The following is a 21,534-nucleotide window of genomic DNA, read 5'->3' on the forward strand; positions in this document are numbered from 1 at the left end:
CTAACTTACCTTATTTATGAGCTCGATTCTTAGCCTTGTCTTTAGGCTCAATTCTTGATTGTTGGCTTTATACCCAACATAAACAAATATTCAAACAATTGTGGTCCATGGAAAAGTAGAATTCCAGTTATATATACATCTTCTATATATATTTCAGTTAAAGTTAACAACGTTTGTTTTAACGGTTTGACACATAAAATGAAGACATAAATGTTGAGAGAGATAGCATTCAATGTTGTTATATAATTTATTAATCTCAATAATTATAATACTTAATAGTTTATATAATAATAAATAATTAAAGATTAGTTATTATATTTTTCTCTTTCTCCTTAACATATACACGTGAATTAGGTGCATAAGACGTGAATCCCTAAGTATAATATACGTGTATTATACGTTTCATTAACTCAGATTATTGAGTATTCCAAATTTAAAAATCTCATATAATATATAATACAAGTATGTTTAATCAAAGTGTTTTTTTTTCCCATGGTAGTAGGACGTAGCTTCCGCTAAGTCATATTTCATAAATGGGCTTGCTATGATAAGCTCGTGACAAAGGCCGTGATCCTTGAGCTAATCAAGAAAGAGTAAATTCGGCCAACAATTTCAAAATATATTTTATGATTTATATATATGCTATATATAGAAAATATTATACCACAAAGTTTATAAAAAGATAATGTTTTAACTTTATGTTGTCCCTGATCGACTCAAACAACAGCAAAATAAGAATTTTAATGTTTTCTCTATTGATTGTCTACATGATGACATAAATTGATGAATTATAATACAAATATCAAACGACACATATTTTGAACTACCGTTTGTGTTAGACTTTTATTAAATTTTTCGTATACATCTTTGCTAAAATTATAGATGTTATAAACATGTATTGGATTATATGATACTTTGAACTAATTTTTTTATTTTCTCTAATATGCCTTAAATTATTAAGTGACATTAATAATTTTTATAAAATATATATTATTTTTTACAAATAATCATTTCATAAAATTAGACAAACGTGCTTTGCACGTTACTCCCACCTAGTATATATAAATATATGTATATATATGATAAAGGAAAATGTTAAATGTACTTAAAAAAATTTATAAAAAATTTTATTTTTCACATGTCAGTTATTGATATGTTTAAAATTATAAAATTTTTAATTTAAAATGTGAATTAAAAAAACTAATAAAACGAATGTTGTAAGTAAATTAAAAGTGTGTAAGTAAAATTATAAACACACGTAGCATTACTTATGACAAATGACAAGACGACACCTATGGATGAGAGAAATTAATGTTTATGTGACACATGCATGCGATCATTATGGCAATTGAAACACATGAACGTCGTGTGTGATGAACAGATCGAGACAGATTTGAAACATAGATTGCCTTTGGTATCTCTTTATGGCAATTGAAACAATTTCAAATACAAATCAAAATGCATGCATGGTATAGGTATTTTGTGATAGCAGAAGCAATTGCAAGTGGGTACAGTCTTATTGTTCTATTTGTTTCTTCCAAGAGCTCTTTGCTTTGGTGCTTGGTTGTGATCCTAGACGTGGTAATGCAGCTTAATTTTTCATAATTTCTTTTAAATAAATCTTATCCAATATATGTTCTTGATGTTGAGAATTTGGACCTCCAAATTCACCCCCCTTAGGATCTACCCTTTGCAGGAATAACAAGAAAAATATAGAAATAATAACAACACAAGAAATTTACGTAGAAACTCCAAAACAGGAGAAAAACCACCAGACCCAGAGAAGAAAATTCACTATGTGAAAAATTATTACAATCACACAATTTTTCTTCTCACCACACCCACAAAGCTACCCCACTAGTCAAACTTTAACTTTACACCTCTTCCTCTTTTACAAAAGGTTAATAGAAGAATTTAACTAAAATTAAAAGTTATTAGATAAATTTTCAACTGGTGCACTTAAACTAAGAGGCTAAGCCTCTTATTTATATCTCATGGCTTATGCCATTTTCTTTAATCCCACCGATGTGGGACTAACAAATAAGCAAAAGTCCACAATCTCCACCTTGCGACTTTGACTAGTCCCACAGCCAAGCTCCACCTCAATGAAAATTTTCATAGCTTCCGCTATCATGCTTCACCATAAAAGCATATCCACTTAGAATAAACCAATTCTAAGCATTTCACTTCGGCCCATGTCGAAAACAACTTTGCTGAAAATTATGGTGTAACTTTCACGTTTGGCTCTCCTGGAAGTTCATCAGCCATCGACATGAATTTCCACCACACACCCTGCATCAATGCCAAACCAATGCCTGTGTGCAAAATTGTGGACCCACTAATATTAACACATCCTCTATCATGGCAACTTTGGAAATTAGCGGCATGCCATGAGGATGTACATGTGTAACAGCCCGCTAGAAATTCAATTGTGAAATTTCTATTAACTTTAGGAACCTCGTGAAAACCCCATAAGTTTTCACGAATCCATTAATTGATAGGTTTTTGTCTAATTACATAGTTAGTGTTATTATTTATTATGGTATCAAAAGTGTATTTTTTATTATTGGAGATAGTTAGAAGTGTCAAAATGTATTATGGTTTGTGCCATTATACTCGGAGGGTTATTTAAAGTCTTATGGCGCAATAACATTTTTTCATATTTTCGGACAAAACGTCTATTCAAAACTGTAGATATTATTGGATAAAAAAAAATATCTTGAGATAATTTTCATGAATATTATTGGGTAAAAATATTTTGAGTTGATTTTTATAGATATTATTAGATAAAAATATCTTAAGTTGATTTTTTGTAGATACTATTGGATAAAATATTATGAGATAATCTTTTATAGATATTTTGGGTAGGAGAAAACTACACTCAACTCTCAACTCCAGCCTCATCTCTTCCATATCTCATCCATAAGTATCTCCAGCCACATCTCCCCATGAAATTATCTTCATTTACACTTTCCATTGAAAGAATATCAAACACTCTCTCTCAGACAGCTTTTAGGAGGTCTTTTACACATCCATTTCGAAGCTTTTGTAAGTGTTTTATCATAAAGTCTCCTTCATATAAGTTGTTTCTTTTTTAGTCTAGTTTACATGGATATCTTATTTGCCCCATTTGAAGATCATTTGGTCAGTCCAATATTGTGTAAACTATAGAAAGGTCATTATGGGAGATAAACTGGAGAATATGTTATAGTTTGGAGTTTTTGACCAAGCTAATGGATAGATATTGGTCCGAAATTTTTATGAAGTATTGTTAACATGTATATGTGACTATTGGTTGAGGAATTTTGCATGATTAAAGGTTTTGATAAAAGATTTTCTTAGATTTAGAAACTTAGAAACTGGAAGAAAAAAAACAGTTTCTGTTTTGAGAAAGTTTAACTCTTTGGTGGTCTAAACCTATTCCAATGGTTTTGATAATTTTATTGGAGGATCCTAAACATCTTATATACATGTTATATTATTATTTTGAAGATATTTGGTGTAAGTTTCAAATATATGAAATTTTATGCAAAGAGATATTCAAATAAGCCAAAGTGTGGATATTCTTGGTTAAATTTATGTTTTGGTTAATTTCTAACTAAGTGATCTTGAATTAGAAGCTTATATATGTTTTAGGACATCTTTTTAAACCATGTGATGGTTTGGTTTGAAGATCATATATTTATAAGTCATAAATCAAGAGATTTATCAAAACTAGTTGAGGAAAAAGTTTCTGTTTTTGGACTAAATGTAAAACCAAAAACTCCAAATGTTATTTTGTGATTTTGGTGACTTTAGTTTGATGATTTAAAGCATGGTTGATGTTAGGATGATATTATGAATATGTTAGAAGTAAGATTTGATTTTTGAAATTCTTGGAGATGTTTTGATTTAAGGTCAAAACTTGTGATTCAAGTACTTGGATCTTTTTACAAAAAAAAGTTTGGTGTTAATTATTAGTTTTTTCTAAATGGATGTTTTAAGTATGGTTTTGAACTTAGGATTGGAAGATGTTTGTTGCAAAATTTTGGTTTAAGCATGAGTTTTGAAGTTAGAAGGAATTGCAACAAAAATCAAGAGAAATGGCCTATGAATGTTTCGGCCATAGTGTGTTCTTCATAGTTGTGCTTTGTTTTAAATTTTTCTGAGTTAATATTTAAGTTTAGGACAAAATTTACATGAGGAATGTAAATTTTGAAAACTTTTAGAGTTAGTATGCAAAATCCTTAAGTTTTGGGTAAAACGGTCATTTTCCCACATGTAGAGAGTAAAATGAAAATTTTACTCCTTAAGTTAGTATTTTCCATATTTCAAATTATTAGTGATTTAGTTCTAACTTTTAGAATCACTAATTACAGTTCCTCGTGATCGCACTTGAAGTTTTATAAGAAACGCGGAGATCGAAGTAAGTTAGCTTTTAACTTACTAGCAGTCTACTGTGTATGTGTGCTAAATAAAGGAACTACAATGTATGTATGTGTGTTATCATATATGTCATGCCATGCCAAGTTATCACGTAATTGTCTATTATACAGAATTTATTCTGTCATCAATTTTTATCTGTTACATAATATATTCTGTTATGTATTACTGTACATTACAAGTACGTCATGCTAAGTATGCCATCTATTACATGTATGTCAAGTCATGTAATATTCACTGTTGCAAGTATGTCATGTTAAATATGTTGTCTATTATATGTTATGCCATGTTACGAAATGTTTCTATCTCAAGTTGGTCATGTATTTCAAGTTATGTTCAAGTCACGTTATGTTACGTCAGGGCTTCAGTCCTTTCGTATTATAGTCACGTTTCATCTTGATTACTTATGTATGGAGTCACAGCAATTGTGACGCATACACTACGTGAGATACATCAATTGTGACACGTAGAATACATGGGGTCACAACAACTGTGGAGTATGTATTTAAGCAGTTAAAGAATAAGTTTCCGTATAATACATGGGGCCACAACAATTGTGGAGTATGTATTTACACATAGAATACATGGGGCCACAACAACTGTGGAGTATGTATTTTTCATGTTAAGTCAAGTTTGTGTAGAATACATGGGGTCACAACAATTGTGGAGTATGTATTTTTCATGTTAAGTCAAGTTTGTGTAAAATATATGGGGCCACAACAACTGTGAAGTATATATTTACACGTAGAATACATGGGGCCACAACAACTGTGGAGTATGTATTTTTCATGTTAAGTCAAGTTTCAGAACAAGTTCATGATAAGTCAAGTTTCAGATCAAGTTCATGTCAAGTTAAGTTCAATTCATGTTTCAATTTAAGTTATGTCAATTATGCTATGTTGTACGCCAAGTTATGCTTTAATTACTTATAAATTTGATTATGCATTTATGCTTTTACTGTCATGCATGCATCATTAGCTTGTGTGGAAGTTTTTTGTTAACTTACTAAGATTTGTAATCAAATCTCACTTTGGTAGTCCCAACTACCATTCCCCCCGAATGATAGATCTTGTTACAGGACCTGAAGGAGAATCAGGAGCTGATCAACTAGACACAGTTGACTAAGCGACGGTGCGACGTCAATGTTAATATAGTAGTTAACGTAAATTACTACTTGTACAATGGAGTTGCATCTTTAGTACTTTTTGGATCATAACCATTTTGGACTAGTGTTGTGATCTATTCAATGGGTCTTTATGTATGAAGTATGTTTTAAGCATTTGAGATATTTTCAATTTGGTGCATAGTATTGCTAAAGAAAAAAAAAATTATCCGCTGCGAATATTGCATAATGTTAGATGCATGTTAGGAACATTGCATCTTATATGTCATGAACGGGGGCAGGTAACCTTGTGTTGCATGTCTCAACGCTTCAAATGTCCGTCCGATCCCAAACGGAATTTGGGGGCGTCACAACATGTCTCTTTTTAAAGATCAAAATCTTCCATGGAGAGAGACACAATATTAGCATCAATACCAGTATTTCCATTTACTGACTTGGAGCCACTTGCCGAACCTGCTCCAGCTCTTGGACAATTTTTCTTGACGTACTCAGATTGTCCACACTCCCAGCAGACTACTTTTTTCTTCATGGAGTTCTTCATCTTCCCATTTCCAGCTGCTACCATTACTGAGTTCTCAAGTAGAACATTACTTCCACTACTTAGTCTTCTCTCTTCAGAAAAGATTTTACTGGTAACTTTTGAAAAAATTATTTTCTCTTTCCCATGTATCAAAATAGGTTTCATGTGCTCATAGGAAGGTGGAAGAGACCAGATGAGTTTCAATGCTTGATCCTCATCATCAATTTTAACTCCAATAGCTTCTAGCTCAGCGACAATGCCATTGAGAACACTTAAATGATCTGAAATAGTTGTACCTTCACTTATCCGCAGTGTATGAAACTGCTCCTTCAGGTACACACGATTTGAGACGCCCTTCGTCTGATACAACTCTTCAAGTTTTTCCCAGAGTTCCTTTGCCGTAGATATTCCATGCACATTTGTAAGAACATTTTTGGCCAGACACAGACGTATCGCACTTGCTGTTCTCAAATCCAGATCCTCCCAATCTTCATCACTCATTTTAGATCTGCTCCTTTCACCAGTCACACTAGTACCAGTGCTAACTTCATGTGTTAGTCTGCCTTTCAATGCTTTGTGTAATCCTGATTGAATCAAGACATCCTTGACTTGTACTTGCCACAAGCCAAAATTGATTCTCCCATCAAATTTCTCCACCTCAAATTTGACAAGATTTGAAGGCCTACTTCCTGGCATTGCTTTGATGAATTTCTACAGAAATGAATAGTACCTCACTAATTCAATTTCCAGGAAAGATTGAAGGGTCACAATGGACACACTTAAAATTTCCAATCTCTTAGACAGAACCTCCTTAGACTATACGTATCCACACTACCATACCAAATCTCCACCCCACAAAAAGAACCTAGTGGCTCTGATACCAATTGTTGAAAATTTGGACCTCCAAATTCACCCCCCTAGGATCTACTCTTTGCAGGAATAACAAGAAAAATATAGAAATAATAACAACACAAGAAATTTACGTGGAAACTCTAAAACAGGAGAAAAACCACCAGATCCAGAGAAGAAAATTCACTATGTAAAAAATTATTACAATCACACAATTTTTCTTCTCATCACACCCACAAAGCTACCCCACTAGTCAAACTTTAACTTTACACCTCTTCCCCTTTTACAAAAAGTTAATAGAGGAATTTAACTAAAGTTAAAAATTATTAGATAAACTTTCAACTGGTGCACTTAAACTAAGAGGCTAAGCCTCTTATTTATATCTCATGGCTTATACAATTTTCTTTAATCCCACCCACGTGGGACTAACAAATAAGCAAAAGTCAACACTTGATTTATCATAAAAAGAAGTAAATTGCTTTCTATTTGTTTAGGTTATAACGATGCTACTGACCTCGAGCTTCTCGGCGGCGTTGGCAATAGCTCATGTGGGCAAGAAAGGGAACAGCCATGCCGGTTGGCTGCCTATTTGTGGACAAGTTCCTAAGTTCTGCTACCATGCCATCGGAGCTCTAATCGCAGGTTGTATTGCTGTAATAATATATTTGGTTCTTCTAATCTACACCTTCACAGCATGTAGTGTTCTTGGTCCTCCCTTCAAACCGTAGACAGTACTACTTGATGATCTCTAATATATATATAGAGAGAGATTTTTAACTTGTTTTTTCTTTCCTTTTGCACCGTATCCTTCTTATGATCTTGTTCTTTACATTTTCCGCAGTATAAAAGTGTATGTACTGTGGGAATTATATGATCTATCGGGAGTTTAATATTTTGATAAAGAAAATTTTATATATTATATTATCATCCTATTTATATTTTAATAAATAAGATGTGACATATTTATTACTATTAAATAATTATCTATTACATAATTTTTTATCATTAAATAATAAAAAATATGTCACATCATATATAATAAAATATAAATAAAATAATAATATAATATATAGAATTATTAGATACTGTACAAGGATAAAGGATAAAATCTTTTGAGAAACAAATAGAAATATGAGTACAAGGGTAAAATCTTGTGTATTTGGTACTAAAATAGATATAAAAATTGGTACGTTGGAAGGTGTGAAGAGTACGAGGGTAAAATTTTATTTTTAAATCTCTTCATTGTTTTAACGGACGTTTGAATTGAGAAAGTATTATTTTCTATCTTATTTTATTATTATAATTTTTTTAAAATTTTATATAAAATATAATAAATAATTTAATTTTTTAAATCTTAATTTATTTTTTAAAATTTTAAAATAATAATAATATTAAAAATAATATTTTAATAATATTTTATTTAATTTTTATTTTTTATCTAAAACTATCTTATCTCATGTAAAAATTCACATTAACCTAAGTGTTGGAATATCTTATGATGTATACGAAGGATTGACTTGACGCAAACGTATATATTTGGTTAAGGCTGATCATGTACTGATCGTGTTTTACATGTTTTCACGCGTAGGATTCAATTTTAATGCATTTTTATGAAATTGAGTAAAACTTCCAAGAGTCTAGTGAATTGGAGGGAAAAAAAAAAACTATCTAAACAGCTTAATTCTTTTTTCATTTTTATTTTCATTTTGGTCCATTAGGCGAGCTGTGCCATATATGCATCATCATGTGCAACGTCTGATCAGTATGGACTAGTCTCTCTACGGCCAATCACGGCATATAATATATTACAATTGGCACTCTTTGCTTTAATTCTGAGTGCATTTGTATTGTTTTTAAATTATATAAAAATAAATAAAAATAAAAAACCATAGTGCATATATATTGTTAAAATTAACGATTAATGAACTAGATGTTAAAATTAAGACCAATGACATTTGTACCTTGAACTAGTGGAATTAGTAGTAACCTCCTTATTTAAGGCGATCGAAAAACAATCTCAACTCATTTCATTTCATCTTATCTTATCATTACAATTTTCTTAAATTTTCATATAAAATATAATAAACAATTCAATATTTTCAAATCTCAAAACAATAAAAATATTAAAAAATAATATTTTTAAAATATTTTATTTAATTTTTAACTTTCATCTCAATTCATCCCGCCTCAACTTACTATTCAAACTGTACCTAAAAAATAGATACATTTTTCTGAGGGGTTCAACGTCATTGGCAAGAGTGTGTCTGTATACTTCAAATATATCAATATATCCGTAAACAATAGTGAAATAATTTGAGTTAAGATATTTATTAAATTTTAAAATATGATAAGGAAAAAATTGAAATTTGAAAGAGTAGCGTTGTTTTTTATATTTTATTTGATAACTTGAAAATGCTATAATAATTAGGTAATAATTAGTTGAAAAAAATTAATAATTTACAATTAAAAAGTATTATATTTGAGTGATATATGAAAAGACAATAGTATAAGAATATCCGAAAATATTGGAAAACAGTTGTATTTTTCCGAACAGACCCTCATATTCATGATTTTTTGTACATGTGCGTTTTTCTTAATTTCTTAATTTTTCAATATATATGCTATCAAATGGCATGGTTAATTTACTCAATTTATGTATATTAACAGGCTACATTTGAGATAATATTGACATCTAAACATATATATTAACCTAAATCCTCGTGCGATCTCTTTGATGGCCTTAAGATTTTCCTGGAGTGCATAAATTAAAAGAATTTTTGTAGTACTTATGATTTAACAAGGGCTGAAAATTGTGAGAAGTCGTGCCATTGATCTCCAATCGCGATGTTAATTATCTAAATTACAAGCCAACATCACTGAAAAATCACCGATTGATAGAAGTTTAGAACTCCTCCTATAAATAGTTATTGTGGATACTCTCTCATGAGCAGTTCTTAGTTTTTTTAAAAAAAATTACAAAATATTACTTGACGGACGTGGTGAATCATCTTCACTATAATAATCTGCGATGGCCTGGCAAATCCAATTGAGAAATTTGGCAATTTTTCGGATATTTCTAAGTGACGACCATTGTACGTCCACTATCAAAGATAACAAAACAATGTCGCCTTTACAAGTTAAACCACCGTCTCAATAGTGCTTTTGTAACGGCTACAAAATACTTCGTCATGTTCTTTATTAAGGCGATAAGCATAGCCTGTACACCGCCGTAGATGCGTTGCCCACGTGAATGTTGCTCTTTTTGAAAAGAAAAACATCAACGGGAAACGGGTTAACTCTAGAGTAGAGGGAATCTATGGACCACGGTAGATTGGCTAGGGAACACAAATAGAATCTTATTCTTCCTACACAAGCATATATATGCTGACAAATGCAAGGAGAAAGGATCGCCACCCAAAATGTGCCCATGTTTTAAGCCAATCAATCCACACCATCTTGGCAGATAACACCGTCCACACCAATCTACGATCAGGATTACTTGGGCAAATCGCAGTTATGCTCACTCAACAATGTACTAGTCTCCCATAAATGCACCAAAACCATCGAAGACCACAACGTGGAGACGCAACCCAGTACCCGAAGAAGATGGTTTGTGGAGTTCTTTTGTCGTCGATTTCCGTTATTTGTCCATGTACGACCTCCATATATGGCTCTAAAAGATCCACTAAGATTCAAACTCGTTCTTGTGCAACACGCAGAATTCAGTGCTCAAATTCTGGTCCAGACTTGCCCCTAACAACTGGTAATCTTATTCTTTTATGTGTTAATTCAAACATCATTTTAATTTTCCCCGAGTGGAGCTTTTTAAGATGGGGGTTCCTTAAAAACCGGCTTCTTGAATCCTCCAAATAGATAGAATTTAGCTGCCTGTTTGGTTGAAAGAAATTAGTTGGTTTCACAGATTGAAACTGAATGTGCGAAATAATTATATTTTGTAACAACCAAGAAAGTCTAAAATCACATTTGGAATATACTCCAAACAATGTGAGATCTCATTCACATCTGTCAATTCGCAATCTGGGTATTACATATTTCCTCTTTACTCTGTGGTTTGTGACTGGCTATCTTGAACTGTAGCTATTTTTTATACCTGTTTATTCTTAAAAGGGAATGTGTGGTTCTTACTGGTCCGTAACAATCCACAATGTTTGCTTGGCAGATAAGGTATGAAATAGCTTAGGGAAACAGCTTCTTGAAAGCCTCTATAGCTTTCTACAGAGAGGATGAAAGAATTGTGGGGAAACAACTTTCTCGTCTTACCTTTCATGGTTTACTTAAACTTGGGTTTGTGTGCAGTGCTTGTCACTTTACCCTCTGTTATAAATATGAATTAGGAGGTTCAAAGATCTCTGTTCCATAGAGGCCGTTAAACCAGTATTTACCTGTTTTCAATACATTAGAACGAATTCAACCCATATGCTAAATATACATATTATTTTAGTTGTTTTGCATTGCTATGTGAGAATAGATGCCTAGACTTTCTTATTGGTGTCATTTATATAGAGGTATTGAATGACTTCTGGGATACATATTTCAAGATCCCTAGAGTTGTAGAGTTCCAGTTGTATGAATCTAATGATTTGGCCGAGGCCAATTTGGCACAATATTTGCTAATTAAAAATGTTCAGTGGGAAATATTTCATCTTATAAGATAATTTCAGCATGGAAAATTATACTTTACCCCATCAAGTTACCAATTCTTTAGCAGTATGACCACTGAACTATCAAAGTTGTCACTTTACCCCTAAAGTATTACTTCTTTTGGAATTTTTTGTTCCCCCCCACCTCTTTGAGATCCAAAGTTAAGATCGTGCGATGTCACGTATTTTTCATTTTTATCGTCAAATATTTACAAGGGGTCGATTATGAATAATTCTTCACATTGGGAATGAACTGACAACTGTGCTAACTTGGTGGTCTTACTGCAAATGGAGTGGTATATTTTCTGGAATTTGGTCTTGATTTTGATAACACATTATGGCAGAAAATTTTCAAAATGATGCTTCTATGACTGGTGGTGCATATGATTTTGAAAGAGCAACGACATCACTTACTAGTCTGTCAATATCGTCATCGAAGAAGGTGACTCTCGTAAGGCATGGCCTTAGCTCTTGGAATGAAGAGAGTAGAGTTCAGGTGTGTTTCTTCTCTGTTTTTCAACTTCTGTTAGTTCTGTTTATTTTCTTCTGGGGAAGGGGGATTGATTATCTTGTGTTTTCATAAGTGAAAATTGAAGGTGTACACTTCTTTGCTTCTCAAATCCAATTGTTGTGTTTTTATACTGCCTTAAATAATTGTGCTGGTTTGGAGCGCCGTAACTAAATTAGCTCCATGCCTTGTTTGCCTTGGACTTATGTTAGGTAAGCCTTTAATGTCTACTAACTTGATTGGTATATGTACATTCCAGGGAAGCTCAAACTTATCTATCCTAACAGAAACCGGAGTGAGGCAAGCAGAGAGGTGCAGGAAAGCCTTGACAAGTATGCACTTTGATCAATGCTTTTCAAGTCCAATATCTCGTGCCAAGGTTTGAAAAATACATATTTAGTGTGTGTGTGTGTGTGTTTTTTTTTTTTTTTTTTAAGTTTACATATTTCATGTGCTGATTTTAATATTTCACAAATTTGATATGTGCGTGTTTAATGCAGTCCACTGCTGAAGTTTTTTTTTTTAAGTTTACATATTTCGTGTGCTGATTTTAATATTTCACAAATTTGATATGTGCGTGTTTAATGCAGTCCACTGCTGAAGTTTTTTTTTAAGTTTACATATTTCGTGTGCTGATTTTAATATTTCACAAATTTGATATTTGCGTGTTTAATGCAGTCCACTGCTGAAGTTCTATGGCAGGGGAGGGAAGAACCACTTATTTTCCTTGATTCACTAAAGGAAGCCCATCTATTTTTTCTTGAAGGCATGAAAAATGGTCTGTCTACTTTTTATTCAGATAGTTCTAAAACTTGCCAACTTTACTTTATCCAACTTTACATGATTCGTGGTGGTATTTTTAAATTAGTCAATTTGAATCCACTTGACTTCTTCATGACTCAAGTCAAATACTCAGTTAGCCTGGTTGAATTTTGAAAAAAAGGCTCCTCTCTAGCTAGTTTGAAATATGCTTTACTTGTGGACTTGTAATGGATCTTGATTTATACGTCTTCTTTAGTACTTTATGCGCAAGACTAAATCACATTCAGAATTTGGAGGCAGTGGATGCTAAGGAGAGATATCCGAAGGAGTATACAACATGGAGAGAAGATCCTGCTAATTTCTGTGTGAATGGTGTTTACCCTGTGCGAAAACTGTGGGGAACAGCAAGAGAGGCTTGGAGAGAAATATTGTTATCGCCTGTAAGCCTTTCCCTTAACACCATTGTTTTATATTCTCATGTTGCAATCAATATAATTACCCTGTAATTATCTTCCTCATTGACCAGGGAGAGAGTTTTTTGGTTGTCACTCATAAATCAATTTTGAGGTCTCTGATCTGCACAGCTTTAGGGTTACCCCCAGAGAGGTATGTAATTGTATTAAAATACCCTATGACATGGTCTGTTACTTGTGATCCTTGAAAACGAAATTTGATTGTTCACCAAGTTTCTTGACTATTCTGTAATTTATTTGGATATTCATACAAAAGGGGTAAAGGTTTGACCAATGACATGAGAACTTCATGAATTGTGTCTCATATTCCACTAAAGTTGGTATATTCATTCAACAAAATCCTCTTACTTTATAATAACAATCTAAACAATGATTTTCCTGGTATCAGCCTATTCCGATGGTCATAGGTAAAATCGCTTAGTACATCCAACTCCCCAAATCAGATGTGACAATGTTAGCTCTTGGTTGTTTTGTTTTGTCAATGCCGTTGTGTTTTTTGTTTTCCATAGTGGGTTGACGTGATGTCTTTTGTGCATTTTAGATGGAGCTGTTGCTCCAATGACACATTCTTTTATCACTTCTTGTTATCTGAATAAGTCCCCATCAGTAAATAGCTATTTTATCAGAGTCAAAATGCCTGCTGGGATTATTGTAACATTGTAATTGACCATGAAATATCATCTGACTAAAAAGGTTTCACATTTATGCACTATAATTTCCTTTGGTAGTCCACCCTAACAAAGCTTTGAATGGTTCAGGTTCCGAGCAATAGATGTGAATAATGGTGGAATATCTGTCTTCAACTTCAACAAAAGAGGAGAAGCAATGCTACAATCTCTAAACATGACGGCCCACATGTACAACGATCACGTCTATCTTTACTGAAACTTATAGATGTCGTACATTCATTGATGAGAAAGAAGCAGCTTTGTATATTTGGATAATACTTGGAATGTTAAGTTTATATGGCACATTCCATTTCATGGTTTCGAACATGGCGTTGAGGAGAACTTCGTCTGGAATGAATTTATCTGCAATTATGTAAACACTTGAAGTTGCAGGCCAGGGCCCGTGCATTTTTGTGGCACTTTAATCTGGACGACTGGTGTCAGAAAATCTGTTTTCTTTTTCTTCAACCTGCATTTCCTGTTAACACCTTCTTAAGTTATTATAGGTACTGGACCAGGCAGCTACATGCAAGTCTAGTACTTCAACTGGCTCATTGTTGGTTTACCATGATTCTTTTTCTTCACCATCACCTCCTCTGGTGTTCACTGTTGAGGTCTCAAGATGACTTGCATTGCCATCAGAGTAAAGGTTTTTAAGTCTGCTATTGCGTTTAAGATCAGTGCTCTGTGCTCTAAGAAAAATTCGAGCAAAATGAACTCCTGAGAGATTTTTTTTCCTTTCGAAAACTAGAAGCTAAACGCCTAATTTGAGCCCCAATATGGGGTTCACGAATGATGAACAGATAGTAACGCTATCGAGGGCATACTTCAGTGATTGAGGCTTCATTGACAGACCGCGGCGTTGATTTGCTAGCATACTGATCTAAATCGAGCTCCTTCATCGGCATTTTTTGCTCTGTTCGACAAGGAAAGAAATATGCTGGTTGTTTTGGTGACGGCAGAGTAATAGAGTGAGACAACAAGGATCCTATTGTGGGTCTGTCGGCTGGATCGTGCTGTACACAGAGTAAGCCTACATGGAGACATCTCATTGCTTCACTTCTCGAGTAAGAATCTCCCAGTGTTGGATCCAAAAGTTCCAAGAGCGTTCCATCCATCCAATGGTTCCAGGCCTGTACCCATATATCAAGTAAACGTTACAATGCCACTCTTCTCTCTCCCTCTTATGCATATATGGTGATGATGAGGGCATTAAACGTATGAAAACAAAACCAGAAATTGATTTTTACTCACATAGTTTAGAAGGTGTCCAGCACCATCTGGCTGATAGAAAGAACTGATCTTCTTGCCACTTAAAATCTCCAGAATCAGAACACCAAAACTATACACGTCGGACTTCACAGAGAATTGTCCAAATTTAGCATATTCTGGGGACATGTAACCACTGCAAACCAACATCATTAATTGAAAAAAAAAAAAAAAATCTTTAACAGTTGTTAATTTGTTGTCTGTGTTAGTGAAATAGTTGAACATTCGAAACTTACTATGTGCCAACAATCCTCCTGGTGCTTCCTTGAGTTTGATCGACTCCAAAAATCTGTGCCATGCCGAAATCTGAAATTTTTGGATCCATATTTTCATTTAACAGAATATTACTGGCTTTAAGATCACGATGTACGACTTTTAATCGAGAATCTTCGTGCAGATAAAGAAGTCCCCGCGAGATCCCTCCAATAATTCTATAACGTGTTGACCAATCAAGTTGTCCTCGCCTTTCGGGATCTACACGTTCATCAAAATTCAAAATTTTGGTTACAATATTAAACTAAATTCATATACATATCACCTAATTTAATTAGAACAGAAAGACAATCTAGTCATCTCATTGAATGGGCTTGATTGAGCAGTCTCCATTTGGGGACTGTATATAGAGTAACCCTAAATGAAATTAGACAACATAGATATTAGACACACACTTCTAAGGTACAGACCATATAGAAAGTAGTCCAGGCTCTTGTTGGGCACAAATTCGTAGACGAGGATCTTCTCTTCTCCTTCCAAGCAAAATCCCAGTAGATTTGCAAGGTTTTTGTGATGAAACCGGGCTATTAGGACGATTTCATTTTTAAATTCTCCTGCACCCTGTCTAGAACTTTTCGATAGCCTCTTCACAGCTATTCTTTGTCCATTAGGAAGTGTACCCTGACATCATGTGGTTTAACTGGCGTTAGAACTATATATTCTTTGTCCATTACGTATAATTCATATCAAAAGCTTCAGCGTTCTCGGATTTTGCAAGCACAAACTTGGATTCACAGACACACACAAAAGAAGAAATTAAAAGAAAACTACTAAACCTTCACAATCACCTTGTAAACTGCACCAAATCCTCCTTCACCAAGCTTGTTATCACCTGAGAATTTGCCAGTGGCAGCTTCAATTGTAGCAAAACCAAATTGCAAGGACCCTGCAGTTGTAATGTGATTCGCAGCTGCACGACAAACTAGTTAATACTATAATTAACTGCAAATTTAACATTAAAGAAATAAGAATATTGCATAAAAATAAAATAAAATCAGTTAGGTTTTCTTTACCATTTTCTTCCTGCATGGCATTGTACTTTTTTCTTCCTCTCCTACTGAGGAAGTAGTACCCCATTAAGAATAGCGCCGCATGAGAGACAAAAATCGGTATAACAATGGCAGTGATTATCAGCGGTGATAGTTCAATTTTTCCTGCATAAACACAAACAAATTAAATACTCTGTTTCATTGACGGAGGGATCAGGCCAAGCGTGTCGTTCGTAATGAAAAAGAAGGATACCACGACTTCGAATTAAGCAAAAACTACAAAGGGGTTTAACGATCCGGTACGCAATGATTTTAAAATTTTAAAAAACAATATCAGATTCATTACCGAAATCAAAATTTTAAGTTTTTCCTGGTGTTACAGATTATCTATATTAATAATAATAACATTATACTAAAATATTAATTTATTTATATTATAGTATAAATATATTATTTTATAATAATTAACGCATACTAATATAGTATTAAATTTAATTTCAATCTATATAAACTCTAAACTCTTTATATAAGTATATATGATGAAATCATGTGTAAAAATGTATTTAAAAAGAATATATTTATATATTATTATTTATTATGAAAAAAATATATTTATTATTGATATATATATGTCAAAAGTATGTTTATATTAATAATAACTTAATATTAATATATATATGTCAAAAGTATGTTTATATTAATAATAACTTAATATTAATATTTATATTTAAAATTAAAATTTATATGTTATATCAAATAAATAATTAAATATTGTGAGATTAATTTTATATTATAAAATTAATAGAGGTGGATAATAAAATTAAAATTTCATATAATATTAGTTAACAATTTAACATTTAGTATATAACATATATTAAAAATTTATATATAATATAAAAAAATTATAAATATATCGATCCGATTCGATTTAAACAAAACCGATACCACACTGAGTTAAAACTAATTTTGATTCTTAAGAAGCGGTACCGTACCGACGGAACCTACCGGTTCATCCAATCGGAACCGATTCAAACTGTTCAGTTTTTTTTTTTTTTACACCCAAAACTGCAAACCTTTCGATTTTCTTGCCGGAAGAGAAAATGGAGGAAGAAATGCTGGAGTAGGCGTTGGGGCTGTTAAGTTTCAGATGAAATCAATATCATGAACTCGAGACAAGAGAGAAAACTTGAAACTGAGACTTGTATTGACTGAATTAAAATGATTACAAAATGAAACTCTGTTTATATAAGTGCAGAAAGAAAGTAAAATGACTAACTAACTAACTAACTAACTAACTCTTCTTCCTCTTTTAATTTAACACGTGCTGCTGCTGCTGCTGCTTTAGACTTTAATTCCATTTGTTCAATCTTGGATGCTATACTCCAACACCCCCCCTCAAGATGAACATGGATATTAATGATGTTCATCTTGCGTAATGTGTGATGAAAAAGTAGAGAACCAAGGGGTTTTGTCAATATGTCTGCCAGCTGCAACCTTGAAGGAATATGAAATAGCTTGATGACTTTTTGCTGTAATTTTTCTCTGATAAGGTGACAATCGATTTCTATGTGCTTTGTCCTCTCATGCTGAACAGGATTTGTTGCTATGGATAAGGCTGCCTTGCTGTCTGTATAGAGCATTGTTGATTGAGAATGATTAATTCCTAAATCTTGCAAGGCATAAATAAGCCATTGAATCTCACAGGTGGTTGATGCAATGGCCCGATACTCTGCCTCTGCAGATGACCTGCTTATTGTTGCCTGTTTCTTGCTTTTCCATGAAACCAGTGAGTTGCCTAAGAAGATAGCAAACCCTGTGACACTTTTTCGAGTGTCAATACACCCTGCCCAGTCACTGTCTGAAAAGGCTTTCAGTTGCAAGTCTGATGATGAGGGAAAAAGTAATCCTTGTCCTGGTGTTGCTTTCAAATATCTAAGAACTCTGGTGGCTGCCTTATAATGACTGATTGCTGGTTTGGAAAGGAACTGACTTAAGACTTGAACTGAATAGGTAAGATCAGGTCTGGTGCACCAGTGTCTAATATCCATGAAATTTCATGTTCTTGGTTTGAAGAAACAGAAAAACAAGAAGAGTTTAGAAAGTTACCAGAGAAATGAGAAGTGGCAAGATTCACAGCTGGTGTGAGGTTTGTTTGAGGCAGTGAAGGATTTGAATTAGCAAGTGCTAAAAGCTTGGTAAATTCCTCATGAGTTAAAGAAAACTTTTGGTTCTCATTGCTGTTGGTAATATAGACCTCTTCATTTGAGATAGCTGCATTTACAGTAGGTGAATATCGCTTGCCTTTGGGTCCAGTCCAACCAGGGGGGTATCCATGCAACTGGAAACACTTCTCCACAGTGTGTCCATTGTACCCACAGTGAGTACAGTATAGAGAGGACCTCTTTGACTTTTCTTTCAAGAACTTAGGCTGGTGATTAACTTGTTTGACCAACAGAGCATGAGTTTCATGATCAACAGAATTATTCAACTCTCTCTGACTTTCTTCTTGAATCAGCAAAGAAAATACATTTGCCATGCTTGGCAATGGAGAACAGAGAAGTAATTGACTCCTTATTGAGGCATAAGAGTCATTGAGACCAACTAAAAACTTTAAAACATAATCAGACTGTTGTCTCATAAGAAGAAAATCAAATAGGTTGCAGGTGCATGAAGCCATCTTTCCACAGCTACAAGTAGGAAAGGGTCTGTAGTTGAGATATTCGTCCCAAAGTGTCTTAAATGAACTGAAGTACTCCGTAATTGTTAAAGAGCCTTGAGTGATGGAACTGAGAGATTTTTCAAGATGAAAAACTCTAGGACCATCACTTCTCAAATATCTGGTTTTCAATTCATTCCATAAATCGACAGCAGAAGCAACATAAAGAAGACTACTTCTGATTTCTTTCGATATGGAGTTCATAAGCCAAGAAAGTACCAGATTATTGGCTCTAAGCCAAGCAGTGTGGAGAACACGTTGATCAGCAGGAGGAGCAAGGATTGATCCATCAATAAATGCAGCTTTGTTCTTGACAGTTAAGGCAATGATGATAGCTCGACTCCAGGCAATGTAATTATTGCCAACAAATATTTCTGAAACCAGCAATGCACCAGGATTATCACTTGGATGCAAGTAATATGGACTAGAGGAATCATCCGAAGGATTTTGACGAAGATGAGAAGAATGAACAGATACATCATCATCAGAATTCATTCTTGGAAATTTCCAAGAAATGCAAGAAAATTATGATTTAGAGATTACAAAGATTTTGGGATGAAGATGTTTATAATCGTATCAGGAAGTGAAATTTGAGATGAAATTTGATACAAGGATTGCGGAAGCAAGAGTATTTTCAATCTGATACCATGTTAAGTTTCAGATGAAATCAATATCATGAACTCGAGACAAGAGAGAAAACTTGAAACTGAGACTTGTATTGACTGAATTAAAATGATTACAAAATGAAACTCTGTTTATATAAGTGCAGAAAGAAAGTAAAATGACTAACTAACTAACTAACTAACTAACTCTTCTTCCTCTTTTAATTTAACACGTGCTGATGCTGCTGCTGCTTTAGACTTTAATTCCATTTGTTCATTCTTGGATGCTATACTCCAACAGGGGCCGATTTTTTTACTGCCTGGTAAAACGGGTGCACATCAAACCTAACATGGCAGCTTGGAAACAGAGCTCTGCCCCCTTGCTTTCCACCACAACAACTCTGTAGACTCGCTATGGCTATTTGCAGACACCTATTGCAGTCATGAAGCGAGAGGTCCGGCGTGCATTGGGCAAGAGTGTAAAGCTTTTGTGACCTTGTGAAATTCGCTTCTTTCGTCCCAAACTTCTTGGCCCCCGAACCTACATCTTTGATCACCTCGCTTGCCAACTCCTCCATTGTTGATCTCACCAGCTCGTCAAACAGGTTTGCCTCCGATACATTCTGGGTGCTCCACGTGTAAGCGGAAGGGACGGAGTCCATACTGGAGAAGAAACGCTGGTCTGAGTAGCGTAGCATGCACTCGTCGTACCAGGCCACGGCCACTTTCTCCTCGGGGCAGCGCTCGACTACGTCTCTGGCTGCGCCGGCAACGCAGGCTCTGCAGGAGTCGGCGGGGATGTCTCCGCGACAGAGGAAGAGGCCGTAGACCGTTTCATCGGAAGCGGTGGCTTTGTGGAATCCCTCGTTGCGGGAGGCGTTGGATGAGAGGGAAGCGAGGAGTCGATTGAGGTTGAATTGGTAGGCGCTGTTGGTGTTGAAAGTGGTCGAGTTTGGACAGTAATGGTGGAGGTAGTAAGTTGCAGCAACTTCAGTTCGGGTTTGGCTGAGGAAGATGATCAGAAAGGAGAATCCCAAAAGGTTGATGCAGAGGTTGGAATCCATTTATCTCTTGCCCTTCGCAACTAGATACGAGATTAATATTTGAGAACGAACATTGTGGGCAAGATCATAAAATATTTACTCGAATATAAAGACCGAACGACCGTACGTACGTGTTGATGGAAAGGCATATATATATATATACACACACATGAAGCTAGCAAGTCAAGCTACGCAAATTGCTTTCTCCTCAAGGAATTGCAAGCTTCCAAAACCATCATCGTCTTCGCTGCAACATGGAAAATGTATATATAACGAAGGTCTCAATCCAGTTCGGAAACTATTCAACGGTGAAAGTATAAAAATATGAACAATGCTATATAAATTTAATTTTGTATTCCGTTGATGCGATTGGTTGTAATTATCAGAACGCACGAAACATATGTAAAAGTGACCATATATATATATATATGTTATGGCCTATGCTATATATGATTAAATTGTCCACAAAATTGCATTAAAGTATTCACAAGAAGCAACACTCAAAGTTTGACATGTTTTTTTATTTTATTTTCTGAAATATCAATACGATCGACCCACACCGGATCTAATACATTAGCCACCCCAATGGAATAATACGCGCCATAATAAATATTCTAATGATAGTGGGTTGTTGCTATTATTACTTAAAGGAAGTC

At 34.1% G+C, this 21,534-nt stretch overlaps 3 protein-coding genes across 4 annotated transcripts; 2 read left to right on the forward strand and 1 right to left on the reverse strand.

The window, feature by feature from the left end:
* The first annotated feature begins 1,458 nt into the window (after nucleotides 1–1,458).
* On the forward strand, nucleotides 1,459–7,702 carry LOC122276001 (CASP-like protein 1C1). The gene is made up of 2 exons (XM_043085408.1): nucleotides 1,459–1,581; nucleotides 7,409–7,702. Exons 1-2 carry the CDS (start codon nucleotides 1,459–1,461, stop codon nucleotides 7,640–7,642), a joined length of 357 nt encoding a protein of 118 aa, XP_042941342.1. The 3' UTR covers nucleotides 7,643–7,702.
* A 2,614-nt stretch (nucleotides 7,703–10,316) lies between these two features.
* Nucleotides 10,317–14,454, forward strand: LOC122277234 (probable 2-carboxy-D-arabinitol-1-phosphatase). Of its 2 annotated transcripts, XM_043087165.1 has the most exons (7): nucleotides 10,320–10,677; nucleotides 11,920–12,071; nucleotides 12,343–12,462; nucleotides 12,762–12,861; nucleotides 13,146–13,285; nucleotides 13,372–13,451; nucleotides 14,077–14,454. In XM_043087165.1, the coding sequence occupies exons 1-7, from the start codon at nucleotides 10,464–10,466 to the stop codon at nucleotides 14,201–14,203; spliced, it is 933 nt and encodes a 310-aa protein (XP_042943099.1). In that variant the 5' UTR covers nucleotides 10,320–10,463; the 3' UTR covers nucleotides 14,204–14,454. The 2 variants fall into 2 exon arrangements, with proteins under 2 accessions (XP_042943100.1, XP_042943099.1); XM_043087166.1 differs by lacking the exon at nucleotides 12,762–12,861 and having other exon boundaries at nucleotides 10,317–10,677; nucleotides 13,133–13,285.
* LOC122276002 (cysteine-rich receptor-like protein kinase 10) lies at nucleotides 13,982–20,984 on the reverse strand. The gene is made up of 10 exons (XM_043085409.1): nucleotides 20,129–20,984; nucleotides 19,974–19,984; nucleotides 18,624–19,729; nucleotides 17,977–18,519; nucleotides 16,542–16,703; nucleotides 16,317–16,438; nucleotides 15,939–16,149; nucleotides 15,492–15,729; nucleotides 15,241–15,391; nucleotides 13,982–15,119 (listed from the first exon to the last, which is right to left on the reverse strand). Exons 1-10 carry the CDS (start codon nucleotides 20,897–20,899, stop codon nucleotides 14,799–14,801), a joined length of 3,636 nt encoding a protein of 1,211 aa, XP_042941343.1. The 5' UTR covers nucleotides 20,900–20,984; the 3' UTR covers nucleotides 13,982–14,798.
* Between the last annotated feature and the right edge of the window lie 550 nt (nucleotides 20,985–21,534).

The sequence above is a fragment of the Carya illinoinensis genome, chromosome 9 (genome assembly GCF_018687715.1).
Source record: "Carya illinoinensis cultivar Pawnee chromosome 9, C.illinoinensisPawnee_v1, whole genome shotgun sequence".
In the NCBI taxonomy this organism is placed as follows: domain Eukaryota; kingdom Viridiplantae; phylum Streptophyta; class Magnoliopsida; order Fagales; family Juglandaceae; genus Carya; species Carya illinoinensis.